Source organism: Pleurodeles waltl, chromosome 2_1 (genome assembly GCF_031143425.1).
Source record: "Pleurodeles waltl isolate 20211129_DDA chromosome 2_1, aPleWal1.hap1.20221129, whole genome shotgun sequence".
Taxonomy (NCBI): Eukaryota; Metazoa; Chordata; class Amphibia; order Caudata; family Salamandridae; genus Pleurodeles; species Pleurodeles waltl.
The window spans coordinates 703,089,297-703,113,993 of NC_090438.1; the positions used below are offsets into that span (position 1 = coordinate 703,089,297).

General features: G+C 42.5%; 1 protein-coding gene across 1 annotated transcript in view; it reads right to left on the bottom strand.

Annotated features, from left to right (window-relative positions):
* The window catches only part of ABCA13 (ATP binding cassette subfamily A member 13), a 2,435,905-nt gene that overhangs the window by 1,408,294 nt on the left and 1,002,914 nt on the right, over window positions 1-24,697 (bottom strand). The window contains exon 31 of the mRNA XM_069216941.1: window positions 11,902-12,059. Within this exon, the coding sequence (XP_069073042.1) occupies window positions 11,902-12,059 (158 nt within the window). The remainder of the gene's footprint in view (window positions 1-11,901; window positions 12,060-24,697) is intronic.

The window sequence follows — 24,697 nt, forward strand, 5'->3', positions numbered from 1 at the left end:
TTCTTTCCACAATTATTTTAAACTGAGGTGCAGAAATCAGTTGTTTATGCTGACTTACTTCACATTGGCCCCTCAGGCTGTGGCAGATGTGGCAGATGTTTGTACAACCCACATGAGGTTACTTGAGGTGCAGTACTCTCTATGGACAAAACTCACATTACTTAGCATGGCAAGTAATTATTTCATGGACAGTACATTAATGAGACTTGAGTACAGGCCGGCTATGATTTCATCAGGTTGTACGAATACTCCTCAGCATGGTGACTGATGTTTCGAAGGAGCAGTATCAACATTAATCAAAAGAGTTACAATGGCTTTTTGGACATTATCAATACTTCTCGAAAGATCTTGCATACTTTTTATTAATAAGATCAACATTTCTTATCATTGTTTCAATACCCATCTTTGAACAGTAGAACCACTTCTTATTAGGGCTACTTTGTCTTTCAGGAGGACAGTACCAGTACATCTAAACAAGGCTGTCCTTTGTTGGACACAGCCACTATTTCACCATGAGACAATTATAGGGACTTTGCCAGATCTTCTAAATGGACATGCTATTCTAAATGAGCCTGTACCAAAGGTTTGAAATACCAGTTAACATTTATTCACAAATGAATAGTGTAAATGTGATTAATCTCAGTGGTGGGAGATTTAGGATTATTGAGGTAATCCTAAGAATTTCCCTTCCTTTGTTCTTGGTGAAAGACAAGAGTCCCTCTTTCCTTGCATTCATTTAAACATTGTATTACCACTTTTACAAAAACACCTAATTATACACTACCTTGCAAAGTAAACACTTTCTTTACAATATACCTAACCTTAACCAAACCTCCTAGTACTTAATAATCACTTGAACTTTCCATGATTTGGGAAACAATGTTTTTGATTTCTTGGTTTAATTACCTGCAGATTTTTATATCAAAAGGTAACTATCCCGAAGCGGGTAAGTCTCTATAGTTGCACTTCTAGGCCAAGGTGCATAACATTTTCGAACAAGGCTATCATACTTCTAATGGGAAAGTACAATGGCTTTGAAGTAATAATAATAATAACAAAAACATTAATAGTAGTAATAATAATAATAATAATAACTTATTTTTATATTGCACTCAAAACTGTACTGGGAAGTATACTTTTATTGAACTGTACCAACAACAACAATTCTAGATAAGCTTGGTGTATGTTGAATGGGATAGTACTAACCCTTCTCTGCAGGACTATTATGATTTTGTTTAACAAAGTTAATATATCTAGCTATGGCTGGCATATTTTTGTTAGATTATTTATTTGGGTTCTGCAAGGTGTAAGAGATAGGGGATCCATCATAGCCCTCCATTGTCGATGAAGTTACTTTTAATTTCTGCTGGGGGGGTTGAAAAAGCTGCAGAGTCACTTTAGAGTTTGAGTAAGGTCCATTTATTATTTCATCACTTAGAGTAATTTTGATTGGGTAATAATATATGCCATAAAATATCCTCTGGTGTACGTTATAAGGTTACTGTAAGCCACAGGGAGTTCTGTGAATATACAGAGGAATGGACCACATGCCAAGTTTCCTTTATAAGGTCGTGGAGCTCTGGAGTGATTTGCACTGTCCTTTTAACATGCGACACACATGATATCCTATTCCTTATTACCTATCCTCCGACCATCACAAACTGCTTAAACCCTTGATGTCTTACTCTTTCATTTGAAATAGATAGCATGTGTTGGACCTGGCCCTTTTACAGGGTCATTCCCCAGACTTTTTGCTTTTTGCCTCCTTATTTTTCTGACCTTTGTTGGCTGACGTTTTGACTCTGAGCACTTTTTCACTGCTAACCAGTGCATGTGCTCTCCCTTACAAAATTGGTATGACTGGATCATACTTAATTGGCATATTTAATTTACCTTTAAGTCCCTTGTAAAGTGGTATCCCTATACCCAGGGCCTGTAAATTAAATGCTACTAGTGGGCCTGCATTGCTACTTGCGCCACCCACTGAAGTAGCCTGTCAAACCTATCTAAGGCCTGCTAGGGCAGAGCCTGTGTGCGCAGTTCCTGCCACAGGGACCTGGCATCTAAATTTACTTGCCAGGACCAGAACTCCCCTTCTACTACATGTAAGTCACCCCTAAGGTACGCCCTAGCTAGCCCTGCCATGTGCCATGTTGCGTGGCCTGTCCTGGTAGTGACAGACAGCCTAACTTGGTGTCTCACTGCTGTGAGTGCTGCCTCCTCATAGGATTGCATTGGAAATGCCCTGCCTTACGTGTAAGGGGTATTGTCTGATTTATGAGGGGTAGCGTAGGCATGTTTGGTATGGTTGTGATAGTAGTAAGGAATGCTGCTTACTGGTGTAGGTGTATTTTTTATTACTATCTCAAAAATGCCACTTCTAGAAAGTGCACATTTATCTGTGCTTATGACTTTGGTGTTTTGCAGCTTGCCTCCGATCCACGTCTGGGTAGACTGACAGTTGGGGCTTTGTGCATACTTCTCAGATTGCCTGAACACACGGAGGGTAGAGGTGTCACAGAGGTGCATCTACATATTGTAAAGCCTTCCTGGGCTGAGAGAACGGGGAGGCGGGGCACACCTGCATTTGTAAAGACTGTGCCCTGGCCTCACACAATAGGGTCGTTAACCCCCCACTGATGTTTGGAGCCTGTGCTGAAAGAAGAGAGGGGGCACTCCCATAACCAGTTGTAACTGGCTAGAACCTCCTCTCCCTACCATTGTAAAACACACTGTAAACTCAGTATAAGTACAGGGGAATTTTCCCCACAATTTGAACACTCTTGGGACTTGAAACTGGACACAGAACGCTAATGAATGGACTCACCAGGAAACCACCTTGGACTGCTGCTGCTGTGCTGACCTGTGACCTGCCTAGTCACTAGAAGGAACTGCCACCATCTGTACCCCTTGTGCTCTCCTGTAGCTGGGCCCACCAGCCCTGTGCTTCTTTGTGTTTTTGCCTGTTCCCAGGGGCAGGGTGCTGTGGACCCTGACCCCTGCAAAAGATCCCTGCAGATTCGGCCGAAGCGAAATCACCGCCGCAGCCCGGGCCGCAGATTTTGCCTTAGCGCTTTGAAAAGCACTTAATTTTGGATCCCTGAATCACCGCTGCAACCCGGGCTTTAAATTCCCCTTTAGCGCAGGGTCCGCGCTGTTTCTGGTGCCCCCGGGGCACGTAAAGAAGTAAACGGAGCAAGCATGCTCCTCTCGGCGCCCCGGGGCACGTCCCGCTCCTGGGAGCACCCCCGGGGCACCAGCCACCTCCCATTCCCTCAGAAGCATTCTGGCGGCCCTAGAACAGCTTCCTACACTCGTGCACCACATCGGGTGCGGGCGAGTGCCTCCTCGGGCCCCCGGAGGAGTCCGAGCTTCAAAGAGCATCAAAGCAGGACTCGGGGAAGGTGCAGGGAGCACCCCCTTCCCCGGTCTCTGCACTAGGAGCAGGACGCTCCTTTTTCTCTTTTTCTAAATGTGGGCATTGGTTTCCCGCAAACCGGGATGGGGAGACCTCAACGGAGGCCCCCTTCCACTCACCCTAATTGCTGTTGGGCCTCGCCCGGCCCCCACTACGAGTACAGGGTGTGAGGAGGCCGAGGCCGGCCCCATCCCAATCACGGGCCCCCGGAGAGGCCCGTTTTCTATGAGAAGAGGGTGCCGACCACCCCTCTCCCTAGGAGCACCGTGTGGCCCCCGTGAGCGCACAGGAGCGCCGGGGCCCCCCCCCATGCTCACTCTTTAGGCACAAGGAGTGCCACTTCATCACAATCAGGTACTTTTCAGGGAACATTGGCTCAGTGAGCCTAGTATGAACCTTAGGGGGGTTTATATGTTCCTACCTGCTTTTATGACCTTGCATATATGTGCTAATGTTCCTTTTATGGGCATGTCTAGCTGATATGTCTTTTATATGATTTGTCATATGCTCTCTAACATTCCTTCTATGGGTATTTTCCTTGCAAGTGCATAGGACTTTTACTGTAATTCCTGACTACTGCTTATGTTGCAGAATGCTGAGTACTTACATGTTCTAATGCGACAACTTCATATTCTTGCAGAGTATTAGTAACTTGTGTAACGATCTGAGAGCTGCTAAGGTAGCAGGGTATTACTTACGTGTAATGTTGGTCTAATTATGTTTTGTGCAATACAGATTATTTTTACATAGCTCAGTGTTGTGTTTACTTTGTGGTGTACATTCCACGTCACATGTGTTGTGTGTGTTGTGCAAACGCTTTACACATTGCCTCTGGGATAGGCCTGACTGCTCGTGCCAAGCTACCAAGGGGGTGAGCAGGGGTTATCTTGGACGTGTAACTCCCTTGCCCTGACTAGAGTGGGTAGGTTCTGCCTGGCTGAGGTGTATACACTAGCCAACCAGAAACCCTATTTCTAACAGCATGGTTGCAGACAAGAAGACAAATAGTGGCATTTCAGATGTGAAATTAAGACATCAAAAATCAGTAAGTTTTTTGCAAAAGGATATTCAGATCAGATTAAAAAAAGGCTGTAGTTCAAAATGTGTAGAAACGTGCAGAGATTCTGGGGGTCATTCTAACCCTGGCGGTCGTCGACCGCCAGGGCTAAAATGACGGGGGCACCGCCAACAGGCTTGCGGTGCCCCCCAGGGCTTTCTGACCGCGGCGGTTCGGCCGCGGTCAGAAGTGGAAAACCGGTGGTCTCCCGCCGGTTTTCCGCTGCCCTTCTGAATCCTCCGCCGCCATGGGGATTCAGACACCCCATACCGCCATCCTGTTCCTGGCGGTTCGCCCGCCAGGAACAGGATGGCGGTATGGGGTGTCGTGGGGCCACTGGGGGCCCCTGCAGTGCCCATGCCAATGGCATGGGCACTGCAGGGGCCCCCGTAAGAGGGCCCCACAATGAATTTCACTGTCTGCATTGCAGACAGTGAAATTCGCGACGGGTGCCACTGCACCCGTCGAACCTTCCCACTCCGCCGGCTCCATTCGGAGCCGGCGTCCTCGTGGGAAGGTTGTTTTACACTGGGCTGGCAGGCGGCCTTTTGGCGGTCGCCCGCCAGCCCAGTGTAAAACCCAGAATACCCGCAGCGGTCTAATGACCGCGGTGCGGTATTCTGGAGGGGGGAACTCTGGCGGGCGGCCTCCGCCGCCCGCCAGGGTGAGAATCACCCCCTCTGTCTTTCCTGTTATGACCAATAGTGTAAAAAAACATATTGCCATAAAAATCCCCTTTCTACTAATCGCAGTTAATTTTAGAGAAACAGATCAGAATGAAAAGCCAGTCCTCGTTTTATGTTGTTAAAAATCAGGTGGTAAGTATGCTCTGTAACCTGCCTTTCACTTTGGCTGCTGGCTCAAACAGGAGGTACTATGACATCACAACTCAACTGTAACAGATTGCAATGCATGACCCTTCTGCCCCTGTGGCACAGGGGGACCCCCAACCACTCGAGGTGCCCCCACTCCTTAAGGGAGCCACCCCTCAACCTAACATCAATGAATATCTGTGGGATATGTGAGGCTCAGCACCCCTTATCACATTCCGCTGGGAGCCTATTATTTTGCGTACACTAGTGAACTGTAAAAACGTATTACAGCTGAGCAGGTACTGCATTTCGCTCTTACAGCTGACGAGACTCACATATAATTAGGAAATTAGTGATAAGATTTTTTTTACATGGATTGCAGGCACCCATGTGTTATAATTATGCATATCAATGGTATATGCAAAGAGCTTTGGCAAACCTCCATTTAAGTTGTGGCTTCTTATCATAATTAATATTATTATTTCTCCTTTTTATTTCAGATTCAAAGTTATGAAACAAACGCTTTCTGTTCATTGAGTCGTTAATTCTGTGCTTTCTTTAAACCAACCTTGGGAGGAACAGACAAACGTGAGATGCTTCGTCTTCATAACAGAGGTATCATCTCTCACCTTACTGCAAAGAAAGCATTTCTTTGGAGTAGAAATTACCAAGTGGCCAACCTCTCCTCTCAAATTAAACCCTGCCGGACGCTCTGAGAGGCTCTGAGACAGGAAGGGGGGTACAAATCACACCTACAGTACTTCACGCAAAAACCAAGATTCTCAAAGCTTTAGCCTTAGTTTTTTAACACTAAACCGACACTAAACTTTTTTGGGCATTCACAAACCAATGCAAATAGGTATTTGTGTTGGTATGTGTGGCAAAGTAACACAAAGCAGCTCAAAACACTGCTTTGCGTTGCTTTGCGTTACTTTGCGTCAAGGGGGGTTGATTGGGTGGTACATAGGTGTACCTGTGCTATCACCCATGCTTTTTTTATGCTTAACCCTATTCTCAAACATCAGAAGAAGGGGCTTAGTGCCAAAAATTAAAGCCTTTTAAAAGCAGGCGCGAAAGGGAGAAATGTTTTCATTTCGCCCTACTTTTCCGACTTTGCATGTGTGCTGCACTGTACAGCACACATACAAAGTGAGAAAAGCATTTGCACTTGTCTAGGGATAGTATTTTGTACAGGAAGGATGCCCTTCTGTGTGCTGCGTTTCGTTGCCTGTCACCTACCAGACTCTGGGCCACAGACGTGCTCTTGCTTACATTCTGATTCTTCATTTGAGTGAATATTTCGCTACAGTGCACAGATGCCAAATCACACACACACCACACACTTGCAGCACTTTCATTGCTTTTCCATGGTTTGAGTCCCAAATCATTTTCATAGTGTTAGATGACTGTACAGCTCAAAGGAAGAATGTTTGCAGTTTTGTGATATTTCTTTCATAGAGCACAGCAGTTGTTGACCTTGAACTCTCATGCTGCGCTTTTCTCAGGAGGATGCTATCCGAGTAGTAGCTGAGCTTTTCATCTCCAATCATAAAAATGACCTGGTAACGGTGCATGCTACCAGGGGCATCGGGAGGGGTAATCATCTACATGGACCGGTCAGATCTTAACCGGACCCCCAACAGCCGTGGCAGGTGGCAACTAGTTTACATCATGTGAAATGGCAATATTCATCTTGAACATATTAGCTACTGAGAAACCAACAGCAAAGAGAATAAGGGAATTTGGTTTAGTCTCTCAAATTCAAAAATATGTTAACTGCAAATTGGTTGGTAAAACACAAACATATCAACAAAAAAGGTCAAGAAGAATGAATTACGTCAAAGAAATATCATGTAAATTGTCATTTAGACACATGCAGTATTATTATTTGTGCTGGTACTTTAGTGGGTTCTTGCATCTAATGTGCGCCTCGTACACCAGCTGCCAGAGCCAATTGCAACTTGGCAACACCTGGTAATAAGTGACCAGATTTGTCACGGACAAAAATAAAAACTTCACCTCGTCAATATGTTACCCTCAGACCTGCACTTGCTACTGGCGAGAGAGAATCGATTTCAAATTATGTTGCTGTACTTACAAATAGGACTATTGCATGGCAAAAGAAATCTGGGTTTCCAAGACATTATCAACTAGTCGAACCTTTCCTGTTTAGTTTTCATACGTTGATTACTTTTTAGCAAATCACAGAACTTGTTTTGGATAGTAATATTATAATTGTTTCATTGCAAAGTTCATAAACTATTTTAGGTGCGCTGTGAGTGAAAGGAAAACGTTGTAAAAATTGCTAATTTTGGGGTAGTGCTTCAAGTTGGAAGAACACAGGTTCATGATTTGTTTACAATTAATATAATGTTTTTAAAAAACTAGTAATTTACAAGGTATGACGTATTTGGGTGGATATATAAAACAGGAACAGAGTGTTACTGTTTATATCTAGTTACTAAGGTCCAGATTTCTCGTTCTGTTGATAATGATGTTTCAATCCTTGTGTGGAAAACTATATAGGACTCCATCAGGGAACAAGAAGTGGAACTCATGTAGACGTCTGGTAGGTAAACAGCGGATACTTAGATAAAAATATATGAGAAATATGAACAACAACAACATCCTTTACAGTTGTGAAATAAACACCTTAAAAAGCCCAAACCTATTTGGTTAAGTAAAATCAGGTAAGTGCCAGAGTTAAAGGCTGGTGGATGGGACTCTGTCCATCAAGTTTGCGGTACTCACGTCATCTGCCACCCCGATAGACAACCACTTGCCAAATTTAGGGATCACCATTGGCCCAGTGGTGATCTCTACGTTCATAGGAGCCACTGTCAAAGTGATTCCAGTCAAGGTACAAAATGGTTGGTGGATGGCCGCCATCGGTTTTGACAGCCTTATACAACACTGTTATAGGGTTTTCGTTTTTCAAAACAAACTGTTATTGAAAAGCGAAAAACTAATGACCCACACACCCAGGGAGATTTTTCCCTGGGTGGATGAGGTCATTATATTTTTATTTCTGTCTCTCACTGCCCAACTTTAACTGCCAGGAACAGGCAGAAAAAAAGACAACGCATTGTCCACTCTAAAAAGGAAAGGCGAAATGATGCCCTTTCTTCTAAAGCCCCTGCTTTGTCAGGCTGCCGGAAGAAGCTTTCCATTGATGGAAGCAATGGAGTCTCTGTGGACAGAAAGGTGGCAGATCTCCCAAACCTAAAAGGCAGTTTATGGAAATTAAAAATTAAACACACCAATGCTCTGGTTGTGTTTCCCAAAACGACACAGTGAGGCAGCAATACATAAACAAAGCAGCAACCCTTTATTTATTAAAAAAATAATCAGTAGCAAAATGCTGTCTTTTAAAATAGTTTCATTCATGTGCAGCAAATATCTATGTTTCGAAAGCAGTGGTGAAAACAGATATCCAGAACGTCAGAGCCTGTAGGTTTCACATCTTGTTTATTGTGCTCCAAATATTCGCACATTTTCAGAGACTGTTCATGAGGCAAGAGACTATGGCCCATATTTATACTTTTTTTGTGCCGCGTTTGCGTCATTTGTTGACGCAAAAGCGGCGCAAACATAATATATAATTGTATTTTGTAGGTTTGCGCCACTTTTGCATCAAAAAGTGACGCAAATGTGGCGCAAAAAAAGTATAAATATGGGCCTATAAATTCCTTTGGGAAACAGTCTATGCCTTAGAGAAACCTCCAGTTCCAACTATTTTTGCTAGTTCTTGTTCCAAATATATTCTTGGCCCTATTATCATTGTGGGTCAATAAGAGGCAATTTTACTGATCCTGACTAACTTTTCAGCATCAAAAAATCAAGTAGGAGCAGGAATAATACTCCTCGGTCATTTTCCAGCCGACATAATTTTCCAACTAGCAGTTGTTTTTGCCCCTCTACTCCAAATAGAACACTAATGTGTGAGTAATGATAGCAGCGTTTCACAAGGTTGATTCGGTAATTATTGGCTAAAGTCCATCCACTAATCAGAGCAGATTTTCTACGCATTCTCTTCCCTTACTTTACAGTAGGATGACAAAGTTCTGATGACTTACTGTAATATTAATCCTGCAACTAACTCTTGCCGACATTTTTTTCACCGTTTTACAAATCCCACCCTAAGCCAAACACCATAGGTCCTTCATGGCCCTTCATGAGCTAGACAGAATGCACCGATTCTGGGCATCCATCTTTATCATTCCCATGGATCAAGGGCTTTGTTTAGAGTTTGGCTAATGCTGAACCTCTGTCAAAAAGTATCAAATATTGTGTCGACCTATTTAATAGTGCATTGATGTCAACGGTACTCTAAATACAGCACACAGAACATCCATCATTTATTGGCAGATATCCCTCTCTGTCAAACTCTGAAGAAGGTCCTCCGTCTGCAGGTATCTGTGAGATGACAGAGACTCAAAAAGGTTAATTGGGTTGCTTTCTTTTTATTTTCCTTCAAGGCACAAAATAAGGCGGGTTGCTCCTTTGTAAGAGCTGTACATTCATCACTGTACAAAGGTATTTGAGGGGGCTGCAGACACCAGACATGGCACTGGCGAGTGATTACGCTGTTGTCTGAGCAGACGTTTGATCACGTTTATCAGCCTTTGGCATGATGACTAGAAAAACCAAGAGGTTATGCAAAAAAAGTGATGGATCTCAGCCACCAAAAGGAGCAGGAACCCAGAAAATCCCTCGTTTTCAAGAAGCCTCAAGGTGTGCAGAAGCTTCATTCATTTCTGAGCCTGTGGGAGAAACCAATAACTGCTTCCCTGCAGGGAGGCCAGACATAACAAGGGATTACAGCCAGGAGATTTTAACTGATTTCTTTGAAAACAAGACGGTAGCAACCTTTTAAAAATTAACTTTTGTGTAATACAAAATAAAAAATACATGTGAACTAATGATTTTCTACTTTCATTAATATGTTATGTGATGGGAACAACATCAAATCAAAGTTAAAAATAAGTAGGCTTCTGACACAGTGAAACTTTACCAAAGTGAAAAATGCTGCACTTTAGCCCATCATACACCATGGAACCGGCACGCACAAACTTGCTTTAACTTTGAGCACGCCCCTCCTAGGCTTCCATTTATATGGCACTGAGTTAGCAGACGTTTCTACTGTCACTCTTAGCATTGGAAACCCCCAAACTAGTTTACTTTGCATTTGACCACTGAGGCTTGCCTGCAGTGTGCCATGGCTCTTGTTTAGCTTGCTGCTTAGCTATGCTCTGCATGTGAGTGTTAAAATTCCTAGGTGTGGTTCACTTGTGCATTTGACTTCTAAGTAGTCGGCGTTTGTTGCTTGCACTTAAGGCAGATGTGCCAATTATTCTAGCCAAACGGTTACCATAGTTTGGGAACACCTATATTAACTGGGGGACTGTTTGCCAGTCCTTCTCTGTCCAGAAATCAGATCAGCTATCCAGATCAAAATGAATAGGAGACCTATCTAAAGGGGTTTATGTGTTTACACTCCTAACAAAATCATAGCGTGCGTCAGGTGTTATTAGTGTTTACATTTAAACCAAGTATTTGCAGCGCAATAGGTCTTGCATTTGCTTGAGTTAGAGCTATTGGTGTTGTAATTTGATAACTGGACTTTTCTTGCCCCATAAATTGGTCAACCCTGCCTCATAATTTGGTGTTTTCCTGCCACATAATTCCAGTGGCCCTGCATATAACAAAAGAACTTCCATTTACCTTCTTCCTCTATCTGCAGCCAAAAATGAAAATTTTGCCATTTAGCATCTTAAATCTGCCATGCTAATTCCAATAAAATACCACTTTCAGCACCCCACTATCTGAGTTGCTGACTGGCTAACACAATTCTAAAAAAAAGACACAAGACAGCCATGGAGGAGTAACAAGAGAAATAAACTAGAAGGATCACCCCTACATCTTCCAACTATGAATGTGTGCTGCATTGTACACACACATACATGCGGGAAACACATTGTGGCAAAGTTTTTATTCAAGAGGGAACTCTTTCCAGCACAAAACTTGTACCTCCTACAATACGGACACCCAAGCACCTTGACAAGAGAATCTGCATTGGCACATGGCTGCCAAAAGTGCACCAGCACAGGGGATAGAGCACAACAGTGCCTCATTGTAGTATGCCATAGAATATGGCATTGTTCTGTTCTCACGCACCACAGCGCAGCAACTTTATTTGCTGCCCTACATTGTGCGACTTGCATGTAAATCTTGTTCTTGCTTTTCACACAACTGTATAATCAACTTATTTATTCACCAGGCTTAAAAATGTGGCTTCTTCTTAGGTTTTCAAACTTTATTTCTTTGTTTTCCATAAAAATTGAACTGCACTAAGACTCAAGTATGTTACGGAATTATTGATGTGTATACTATAACACATGGTGTTACTGATGTCATATGCATCAAAACATCTGGGATATTTAAATGCTGTAGTACTTAAAAATTATTTACAAAACATTCTCTCACCAAGGAACAATTTGAGTCCTTGGCAAGCTATTGCTTTAAATGTGTTTTAAAATGTGCAAAATGATAAGACAAAGGTCACTGTATTCATATTTTGAAAACATTTTTGAACATTTTATATTTCATCTTACCTTTCTGGTAAGAGTGATGCTATGTCCCTGTCCAAATCTTTCCTTAAGGTAGCATGGTGAGCCGCAACATCTTAACTGACCATGCTGCAAGATGGCAATCCGATCACTGAGCACTTCTGCCTCATCCAGATGATGGGTAGTAAAGATGATAGTGCGTCCTAAAATAGGAAAAATGGGACCTTTGAATCTGTAACTGCAGCGGCATCTGCAAACATGAGGACAGTCTTATGAAGTCTTGAAAACTATATGATTTCTCCAGTTTATCAAGAGGACCATTAGGAACCTCTACATATAGTAAAAAAACTCACAGTGGCCCCTCTTAAACTATGGGGGCAAAATCAATTATATAAAACTGTTTCATTAAATCATTGTTTAGTTTCATAATTAAATGTATACGGTGCATAAAAACCATCTTCTAGAGAAAAGGAAAAGATAGGAGTCAATAGCTTTGATGCAAATACCAATGTAGTCATGTATTTCTCCTTCAAAAGGCACCCAGGCACTTTAGTAAAGTTATTAGTTTTCACACTCATCATTCATGTGGAAAATATCTACCATTAATGCAGTTTTGCTGAAGTGGTGTTGAAGTATGCGGGTGTCCAAGCTGAGAACACATTGAGGGAATAGAATGTTTTCGTATGTGTGTATGTATGTACCGATTAGAACTATCCAACAGACCCTAATCCATTCCAGTATGTAATTTCATAGTATCTACTGGCTGCTACAGGTTTGTGTTCTTATAAGTAAGCAGGTGGGATTTAGCATTGCCCTTGATGTTTACCTATTCTACTGTTCCACGTGACCTTTTGTCTGTAGACGGGGGTAGATGTAGACTAGGCAGATTCTCACAGGAATAAAAGGAGTTGAGTTATGCAAACATAGTGTAAGCCCTCCTGTGACATAACAAACACCATGGAGCTAGAGTCAATGGGCCCTGCAAGGCAGTGGGCTCCTGATATCGATAATGGGGGGGGATGTCTGCCTGGATCTCATACCTCAACTACCGAATAAGTAAGATTGGAAGAGCTCTCCTTTATAATTTGCATTGTTATGCCTCCCCCGACACTATGTTTAGTTCCATCTGTTGGCTAGCAGTATGTTTTCCCACCTATATGGACACAGACCTATGATGCTAACTCCAGAGCTGTTGATAGTCACCCAGGTTGGTAACACTTTTGGCTAATCATCTTGCAACACTTGGATGTTGGACAAAAGTCAGCAAAGGTGCAATATGGTTTGAATATGGTTTGAACATACTTTTTCCTTTCAAGGTATTGAATGTCTCTATATGGGATTTATATTATCATCTTGCTGGTAAATTCTAGGACCGACATCAATCTGCAGTAATAGACAGCAGTTCTGGGAGAACTCTTTGAGATCCTTTCTAAAGACTTCTAGAATGGTGGCAGGAGTTCTGTGGCCCTCAATGTTCAAACATCAGGTAGCAAAGGACATGGAAATCTCTCTAAGTTTTAGTGAGTCTAGGGGCAATTCTCTTTTGTTTATTCTGACTCTACTAACCTCTAAAATGTTATTCTTTTTTTGTCTGTTGAATTCCTTATGCTGCTCTTTAATTTAGTTCTATTGATATTATTATGCCAATACAGTATAATCTTTCTATTTTTTTTAATTGAAAACTTGCTTGATTTTATTTTTTCACATTATTTCATTATGTTTAGTTAATTAATTTTTTTTCACACCCACTGAATACAAATAGCATATTAATTATCAATACACTTAAATGTTTCCTGAGTAACAGATTTCAGTGACCAAAAGTTCAGAACATTTTGGACATGGACATCAATCTGCAAAATATGGCAGTTGAACTTTTCAATGGGAAGGAGAAGCCAGCAGTAATCACATGACAGAAACACACAAGATGAGGAGATACAAATAGTCACTCAAATAAAAACAGCAAAGAAGAGAAGAGAAAGAGGAAGAACAGGAGAAAAAGTAGTATAACAAAAGTGTGAAGCCTCAGTATCAGAATGTATCAGCCCCAAAGTTTAGTAAAAAATATCCAAACGATGCAAAGACAAGCATGTCCAACAATGTGATGAGAAACTAGAGTAATACATCACATGTGATGACATAACCAACACCAGGAAACCCAAGATTAAAAAGTGTTTATTGGCTAGTAAGAGAAACTTTTAAAAATCTAAATTTGGGGATTAAAAATATATTCTTGTTTTGATAAGATTGCTGAATGCTTTTAATAAAACTTTCTTCAAGAAAGCTGCCCCAGCGACTGAGCTATATAATGTAAAGGCATTGGGAGCACTCCTATATGGAGCTGAAATATGGGACTATTCCAAGTACAACATCCTATCGTAAACATAAAGCATAATTATTTGCATCTATTTGTCCTCCCAAAAGCATGCCATTGATTACATTATAACTTCATTTCCATTTAAGAAAATATCTTGGAATGCTGAGCTCAGGCCCTTACTTTACTTGCATAGGATAATGACTTCACCCATTTGAGGAGCATACAGAGAACAATTTAAGGATCTCCTGGCTTTATCCAGTGTCCAGGACATAATGTGGTTTCGCATTTGAGGTCTATGCTCAGGAACCTACAGTTGGAAAAATTCTGGGCCTTACTAGAGGATCTTACCTCCATTTCTAAAATGACCATTAAATGGGCCTTCTAGCAGAATGCGTATTTAGAAACTTAGGGCCAGATGTATTATTCTTCACAATAGCGATTACCTAATTGTGATTTGTAGCGAATCACAATTAAGCAATCGCTACTGGAAAGTATGAAACTCCAGGAGTTTCATACTGCGATTCGCAAGGGCTCTCAAATGGACCTACCTCATTAATATTCATGAGGTAGGTCGCAATTTGCGGGCTCAGCAGACTACCAGGTCTGTGATTGCTTTTCAATAAAGCAATCTTTTTTTTATTTAGATGCATCCCGTTTTCCTTAAAGGAAAACGGGATACATTTGAAAATGAAAAATGAAATGTTTTGTTTTCATTTTTTAAGAGTAGGCAGTTACCCGGGGGACCACTGCCTTATCTTAAAAAACGTTTTTGCATGCATTCACAAAGGGGAAGGGTCCCTTGGGGACCCCTTCCTCTTTGCGAATTGATTACCACAAATTTGAAATTGGTGGTAACTGTGATTGTTTTGCAACCGCATTCACGGTCGCAAATCAATCATACATTCCTCTGCGATTCAGTATTAGGAAGGGAAGCCTTTGACACGCCCCTTCCTAATACCGAATCGGTATGTAGTTGCAAATCCAATTTGCGATTCGGTAACAAGTAACCGAATCGCAAATTGGACTTGTTACATACCAAAATGCATTTTTCCAATCACAAACCGCCCATTGGGCGGTTTGTGATCGCAAAAATGTTTCATACATTTTGCCCCACGTGTAGTAGTAGGGACACTTTGGCCCATATTTATACTTTTTTAGCACCATATTTGCGTCATTTTGTGATGCAAAAACAGCGCAAACTTACAAAATACAATTGCATTTTGTAAGTTTGCGCCGGTTTTGCGTAAAAAAATTACGCAAATGGGGCGCTAAAAATCTTTTTTATAAATATGGGCCTTTGACTTTGGATTTTATGAATATTAAAATGTTACCAAGCTTCGAGGGGATGATTGACAAGATTACCCCCCTCTAGCTCGGAAATTGTTTTCACAATTTAGGTAGCAGACTCTCCCATTTAGGGCTTTCTGCGCTAAGTGAGCAAATGTGAAATGCAAGAGCACTGTGTGTCCAGTGTGTAGGAGGCCACTGAAAACCAAAACTCATCTCTTATGTTTTTTGCCCAGTGTATGGTCACCAGAGGAGAAAATGGTTATTATCCCTGAGTAGGACCCTGGTTATAAGGAGGTATCTAGCTCTCCTTCGGATTTTAAGGACTGACACCTACAAGATGGTGGTGTTCACTGTTCCAAGATACCTCCAGCCAACTTGGATCTGGAGCTCTAAGTGCATTTGTGCCTATGATGATAAGGACCACGAGGGCAAGTAATAAAGGAAGGCAAGTTTATTTCCTTTACTCCATGATGTAATAATCTGAGACTAGAGGTACTGCCCTCATTGGGTTTTATCCTTTGTGTATTTTAAATGGCATTTTATGCTACTTTTTTATTGTGACGTTTGCCTACCTTCCTCATGAATTGTGTACTGTTTATCCTCTTACTCAACTACACTGAGACTTCACACAGCCACGGATTATTATGGTATTGAGAGAGCGTAGTTTAAATATTACATATTAGATGTGAAATGCTTATACCTAACAATGCTGCATACAAAAACTGATCATAAAATATTATTTGGTTAAGTGTATTCTTAACATGATTATAAGTGTGAAGTTACTATTGTGCACATAAACTAATGTCGACTGTAAGAAATAATTGCTTGCATTATAAATAATTGAATATATTAACGCTTACGAATATTGCATTTGTATTAAAACCCATTGGCCTTAAATTAGCGTGAGTTGAAGTTTTAGCTGTGTAGCTCTCATATTAAAGCATATTTTTCTGTTTTCCAGTGTGCTGACTCGTAAAAGGCCATGACCCAGCATGTGTTCTTTTCCTTTGTTTTATTTTGCAAGTTATGCCTTTTCCCATCCGCATATTAGCTGCCTTAGTATAAGTTTTATACGTTTTGCAACAATCATAGAAACACTCAAGGACGTTTAGCCATGGAAAAGAGAACTTTTGACCTGAAGAACGTGCCAAAGGATGACACCCTCCGGATGTGCCACCTACGAAGACGTCAATTATGAAGACCAATCAAAACGTTAAAAATTATCGTGGGGTGACAATTAGGATTACCTAATGTATAATTTGATAGGTTAAGATAGTGGGGTATAGCGGTTATCCAATAGAATTTTGGGGGAATGTATTTGGAAAAAGGGATAAAAACTCATGACACAGAACAGTCGGAGAATTAGGTAGGGAATGATATCGATTGCATCCAGAAACTCTGTCACTCTGTTTGGTGATTTGATACTTAGACAAAACCATCTTCATCCATAGACTGCCCCTTTACACTTCTCCTCCTTATGAGGGAAGTGTCCCCTGTCCTTAGATGAAATAGACTGTCAGCGTTCTAACTGATGTCCTGAAGACGAAGACTGATCCTGTATGCTGACTTATTCCGAGGAGGGTAATTATGACAATGCTATTGTAATTTGTCTGTTTGCTTTTCCTGTCTAGGTACCAACTGCTGTATTTTTGGATAGAGACCTTAGTCAGATGTTTTCCAAATTTGTGTTCAAAATTATTTTGCATGAAGTCCAACATGCTGATGCTAATCAGTGGTTAGGCTAGGTGATCACTTGACTGACGCAAATAGACGTGACTGACCTAGTGCTGTGCTGAACCGAGACGTATATGAAATCTTATGCACTCTGATCTTTGCATATCTGATTCTCTTATGTTTGTGATCTTGGCATTATTGAAGTCTTATCATAGACGTCGTTTTGTGATTTTGCTCAATTGCTTTTTGGTTTTGAGATTAACACTTCTATTATTAGATTGTAATCAATAGGGAATAAAATTCACAAAACTCCAATAAAGGTGTGGTTATTCATGGCTGAAAGGTCATGGTTGCGCCGATAATTTAATCAATTTATTCATCCAAAGTAAAGTATATTGTTGTAATATATGTTGATAACGTCATTGACATATTGCTTGACATATTGATCAGTTATCTCGTTCTACGGTGTCTCACCACTGGGTCAAAAGATTCATCGGCCTAAAACGAGTCCTAATGTGTATAAAATTGACATAAAGGGACGCGTTAACAGTCTGGTAGCAGAGCGACAGTTTGGCCCTGGGGCCCTAGGACGGAGATTCATTGTTTAATTTGTTTTTCTGTGATAATGCAAATAGGAGGTAGGATGGGTTTCTAAGTTCACCATGACTTTCCCGGGATTTCGGAGCCTGCCTAAGTGAGTTGGGGAATGTTCTCGGCGCCATAGTGTATGTGGTTAGGGTCTTTGCGCTTGCTTAGCTTATGCATTTTGCAGGTGATTGTGAAGGTTCGTGTGTAATTAGGCCAAAATATGTGTTGTTTAGTAGGAGTGGGCGTACTCCACAGCATGAGAGTAGGGAAGTTGGCGTCCTTCATATGAGTGCGGCGCTTGGTGCTCAAAATAATCCACGTGGTTGGTCGTTGTATACGGACCTGTTGAGGTCTAAGACTCCGGAGTATGAAGGCAAATGTGGTTTATGTTGTAATCTGTGCGGTTTAATAGGTCAATCGGGTGTGGTTGACAAGTCAAGTTGAGTCATAATGTGTGTATGAAAACCTTCGATGGAGATTTGGTGAGTTCTAAAGTGCACTAGAATAAGCCATTGACAAGTCGAGAGTAGAATTTGCGGGTCGAATTCTGCCTGCGTATGCGGGAATTGATAAGGAGAGAGTATCGGCCGAGGCTTCAAGTGAAATCTCTGTAAAGTTCTGAAGAGAATGTGTTACCCTTCCTGTAGAAAACCGGCAGATTTGTGTTGTCATTTAAAATGCTTGCAATAATCGCATTAGTTTATGTGAGATTGTATAGGTTCAGTGAGGAGCGGATGAGCCGCGAGACTTTGTCAGCTGCAGTGTGTGTGAGTGTGACGTCAGTGGTGCCGCGCTGAGATAGGTTGGTTGTCGAGAGGGGTCGCGCACGGATTGGCTGCCGTCCGTGAGAGGCAATAGATTGAGAAAGGCGGGTGAAGAGTGTCCTGGGAACTAAGTCACTTCTGATTAAATACAAAATAAGAGAATCACAAAAATGAATTTTGTTAAAGCATTTAAGAGCGCTCTGAAAGGAGACGTATATACTGTTGCAACCGATGGGGAGCCTACACCACCCGAGGGTACTCCAGCTTATACAGTCATGGAAGAGAAGGGTGTCGCGCCCTGTTTATGAATGAAACAGTGGCGCAAGTTAACAGAAAAGGAGGGATGTCTAGCGTTCCCAGAACATGGGACATTCAATCCAAAGGTACTGGAAAATTTGAGGTGGATGTTAAGTACACAGAAACCACCTCCGAGACCAGCTCAGTATGAGGCTTTGACAATTTGGGACTTGATGGCTCTTAAACATAGACAGGAAAGGTTTCAGAGAAGACTGAGAAGGGCAGAGAAATCCTATGCAGAAGCTAGGTGGGATAATGAGAACAAAATGTGGAGACGGGGAATTGTAGACGGGTTGAAATTATTCCCAGCAATAACACAGGGAGAAGAGACGCAGGGAAGGAAAGCCTCCTGTAAAACCGACAAAGATTCAGGCAAATCTAAAGAGAATAAAAGATCTTGGGAAGAGGAAGATGATTCAGAGGATGAGGAATTTATGGACAGATTATTACATGATCGTCTGCCACCATATGCGGTGAGCGACAATGCCCCAAGTACTAGCTTGGATCCTGGGAACCAGACGCAGGAAAAGGGAGTTACTGATACGGCACAGACTAGCGATACAGCTTCGATACAGAACGGTGTCAGTGTACCCACTGCACCAGACATACCGATACAGTTGCAGCCACCACCGCAGATACAGAGAATCTACCCTGACGTCCCAGTGCTTGAGACAACTACGAATTTGATAGTGCCAGCAGATCCGATATATACGAAGCCAAAGCTAATACAGATTGAATCAACTCCGAAATGAATATCTCAACCACAACCACAGCTGATACCAGGGTACAACCCTGTAGCGGGTCCACCATTAGTGCCGGTTCCGGGTACATTGGAACAGACCTATGGAGTTGCTGCTCCAAGAAGTCTGGGTCCGGGTCAGACACCTGCCGCTATGTCGTTACCCATTACTGTTGGTCCACCAGTGCCATTGTATGTACAGGGTAAAACTGGCGTGTGTGATCAGGGAGTGATGACTCAGGAGGCGATAAGAGGAGGGTCCATGGGAACTCCACAGATAATGGCCCCCGGGGAACAAGTAATTGAACAGCCTAGGCCCTTAATGGACCTTAGTCCAGTAGGAGCACCTCTCGAAGCAATGCGTCAAGCGGGTTTGGGAGTTCTAACCCCACAAACCATGAGTGCGAATACCTGACATTCTCCAATGATGCATGCAGGGAACATTTCACCGCAAGGTTTTTCAGTTCAACAGTTAAATGAATGGTTAGAAAAAACGTATACTTCACAGAAAGCCGCAGTGGTTACAGTCGAACCAGAGAAAGAAAAACAAGATGAATACTTGAACTTTGTACGACTAGGGGCGGAAGCTGCCGAGTTCGTAGAAGGGACAAAGGGAGTAAATAGATTGGAGTCCTACACAGAGGCAGAATTGAGATACTTATGCCCCAAGATTACCAAAGAGGTAGGCAAAGTACATCAGCGATTAGCAAACTTGGCAGACAAATACAATATTGATATTGGAAACACTAAATATTTGAAAAGAAGTTACAGATTAGATTTTGATTCAAAGGATTTCGAGCACATGAGATCTGCGGGAATGAAGACACATTTGAGAGAACTGTTACAAAGCGCACAAATTTGGGGTGCACTGGAAAAATGGGAAGGTAGATGGGCAAAGAAAAGAGATAAGGGAAAAGGTGACAGCCCAGGGTCTAATCAAGCCAAGACCTCACCTGATTTGGAATCAGTAAAAATATTATCTATGAGAGAGACAGCTGGTGGTTTTAGTTCATGTGCCTTGGACTAGAGGAGATATTCTGGGTCATATTTATACTCCGTTTGCGCCGGAATTGCGTTGTTTTTTTTTACGCAATTTCGACGCAAAACTAACTCCATATTTATACTTTGGCGTTAGACGCGTCTAGCGCCAAAGTCCATGGAGTTAGCGTCATTTTTTAGCGTGGACACCTACTTTGCGTTAATTATATGCAAGGTAGGCGTTCCCGTCTAAAAAATCGACTCCGAGGCATGTGCGTCGGATTTATACTCCCGGGCAAAAATCACGCCCGGGAGTGGGAGGGTCAAAAAAAATGACGTACGCCCGCTTTTGCGCCGTTTTTTAGCACCTGCAAAAGGCAGGCGTAAAGGGACCTGTGGGCTCTGAAGGAGCCCAGAGGTGCCCTCCCATGCCCCCAGGGACACCCCCTGTCACCCTTGCCCACCCCAGGAGGACACCCAAGGCTGGAGGGACCCATCCCAGGGACATTAAGGTAAGTTCAGGTAAGTATTATTTTTAATTTTTTTTGTGGCATAGGGGGGCCTTATTTGTGCCCCCCTACATGCCACTATGCCCAATATGGCATAAGTCCCCTGGGCATGGCCATTGGGCAAGGGGGCATGACTCCTGTCTTTGCTAAGACAGGAGTCATTTCTATGGGGTTTGGGAGTGAAAAAAAATGGCGCAAATCGGGTTGAGGCGAAAAAATTGCCTCAACCTGACTTGCCCCATTTCTTGACGCCCAAGCCCCAAACTCCCTACGCTGGCGCTGCCTGGTGTACGTCGTTTTTTTAACGCACACCAGGCAGCGCCGGCGGCTAACGCCGGCTAACGTCATTGATTAAATACGGCGCCCGCATGGTGCTTCAGAATGGTGTTAGCCGGCGCTAATTTTTTTGACGCAAAACTGCATTGGCGCAGTTTTGCGTCAAAAAGTATAAATATGGGCCTCTATCCTTTACTAATGATTATCCCAGATTGAGGGAGAAACCGATCGAGTGGTATCAACAAACAGATAGGTTTGTGAAACTTGCAAAGTGTCTTTGGGAAGACTTGAACACCTTGTTTGAGATCATTGTTCCGCCTGATTTGTGGCTCGAGTGCAAGAGAGGCGTTGATTGGCCGAGAAAAGAACCAGCAAGGGATAAGGTGACTGGAGCACCTTCTGAAGAGGTGATGAAGTATTATCATAAAGTGATTGAGTTTTTGAAACAAAAGGTTTCGCCGAAAGTGACTGATTGGCAGAAAATCGACCGGACCGCTCAAGAGGTTAAAGAGTCAATACATGCTTATTATGAGAGATTGTTAAAAGCGTTTAAGCACTACAGTGGTACTGAGACTATTGAACCAAAGGACATGAACCACCTTGTGTTCAGATTCGTCGAAGGACTGAGACCAGAAGTTAGCCAAATGATTAAGAATCATTTGATTTGTTGGCAAGCTAAACCGATTGATGAGGTGTTGCAGTATGCAAAGTACTGTAGTGATGAGATTGAGTTAAAGCAGAAAAAGTTGAAGGAAAGGTGATGGTGATGCAGATAAGGGCTGCACAGGCAGGAGTACAGGGAAATGGAGTTCAACAGATAATACAGCAGCAACCGCAAATGAATGGTGTGTTTCAGACCCAACCGAGGGGTCGAGGTCGAGGGTTTGTGAACCGTGGTTCAGATATGAATACTGTTGTAATTCAAAGTGACACGCAAGGGGTAAAGAAGATGTCACCATGTCACGTGTGCGGGGGCGTGGGGCACTGGAAACGGGAGTGCCCGAATATGGCGCAGGATGGTGCAGTTCAGCAGAGCACTAATGTTGGTGGATTACAAAATCCACGAGGCCCAAAAATAAGACATCAGAACCCAAATTTTCAGAACAATTTGGTGCAAATGCAAGGGGTACAGCCCATGCAACAGATGCAAATGCCGCGTTTTCAGTAAATACAAATGCAACCAGTGCAGCAGCAGATTCCTATGGTGCCTAGACAGCAAATGCAATTACCAATAGCTCCAATGGGACAGCAACAGGTGATGCTTCCTCAGCAGGTCACAGGCCAGGTAACAAGTCAAAACAATACTGCACAACAGTTCCCATTACGAGGTGAAAATGGCATGAATGAAGATTGGTCAGATGACAGCTCAGACAGTGAAGAGTGCAGACTTGCAGCATCCTTAGAGGTAGATCAGAGAGGCCCATACGTCGAGGGAAAAGTGATGGGATATAAGGTCTAATTTCTGGTTGACACAGGAGCCACACGCTCTACAGTCAGAAGTGCGGAAGTTCCGAAATTACCACTGTCAGGGCGTACCATACGAGTGGTTGGAGTAGCAAATCAGTATCTGACTACCCGATTACAGATCCAGTGCAGGTTGAGATCGGCAACTTCCAGGGACTACATAGGTTTGTAGTATGTGATTCAAGTCCGGTATCCCTACTGGGAAGAGACTTACTGTGCAAGACAAAATGCTCAATTACCTGTTCCAATGATGGAATTGAGGTACAGACAAATAGTGATGATGAAGGAGACGAAAGTCAAATTTTTGAGGAAGAGGCAGGGACAAATGAGGACTATCCTCTGATTACTCTATTCCCAATGCATACCTTGATCGACTTACCTGTCGAATTACAAGGGACAGTAACAGAAAAAGTGTGGGACTTAACTGGGAAAGAAGTAGGATTGATAAAAGGAGTAGAACCAGTTAAAGTTCAGATAAAACCAAATGCAGAGTTCCCACAAGTGCCACAATACCACATGACCCAAGATGTTCTTATTGAAGTGTCACAAATAATTGCAGACTTTCTCAGACAGGGAGTTCTGAAAGAGGTTTTGAACAGTCCATGTAACTCTCCCATAATGGGGTTAAAGAAGCCTTGTGGAAAAGTTCAAATTGTGCAGGATTTGAGAAAAATAAATGAAATTGTGAAAAAGTGTTGCCCTGTGGTGCCCAACCCAGCAGCAATCATGTTTCAGGTCCCCTGTGATGCTGAATGGTTTACTGTAGTAGACCTATGACAAGCTTTCTTTTCAATACCTCTTCAAGAGGACAGTCAATTTTTGTTCAGTTTCAAATTCCTGGATAAGGTGTACAGTTGGTGCAGAATTCCTCAACGGTTTTCTGAGTCACCATCCATCTTCAATCAAATATTGAAGAAGGATTTGGAGCCACTGGTGCTACCTTTTAATTCAACTCTTGTGCAGTACATTGATGATTTGCTAATTGCGTCCAAAACAAGGGACAGTTGTAAGTATGATACCATTGCATTACTGAATCATCTGGGAAAGAACGGACATAAGGTGTCACCCAGAAAATTACAATACTGTCAGAAGGAGGTGAAATATTTGGGACATTTGATTGAGAAGGGTTCCAGGAGAATATCAAAAGAAAGAATAACAGCTGTCTTGCAAATGAACCCTCCAACAACAAAAAGAGATGTCAGGATGTTTTGGGGAATGGTGGGCTACTGTCGCCAGTGGATACCCAACTTCTCAATCATTTCAAAGCCATTAATTAAACTGACAGGAAAGGAAATCAAGGATGAGCCATACACTATAACCTTGTCAAAAGAAGAGCTCGAATCATTTATGGAACTGAGAGAATGCATGTTCTGGGCACCAGCACTAGTAATGCCAGACTATGAGCAACCATTTCTGTTGTTTTGTCATGAACGTGATGCTTGTTCCTTGTCTGTCTTAACACAGGTCCACGGAGATGCAAATCGCCCTGTAGCATATTTTTCAGCTACCTTGGACCCTGTCGCAGCAGCCTTACCGGGTTGTTTGCGTGCAGTTGCAGCAGTTGGTCAGAGCCTTTTACAATGTGAAGGCATAGTCATGGGATACCCTCTAACAGTAATGGTTCCACATTCAGTTGAAATTCTGTTAACTCGAACTAAGACTCAGCACATGACAAACGCACGTCTTACTAGGTATGAGACGTCATACTGGGGTCACCAAATGTCACGCTTAGGAGATGCACTGTACTGAACCCGGCAACTTTACTACCTAATGAAAATACTGAAATCAAAGATGGGGAAGAATTTGAACATGATTGTCTTGAGGTAACTGAATTGTGCACCAAACCTCGTGCACATATTCAGGACACTCAATTGAAAGAAAATGACTTCATCATGTTTGTTGATGGGTCCTGTCTTAGAGACTCTGCCGGAACACTGAGAGCTGGTTA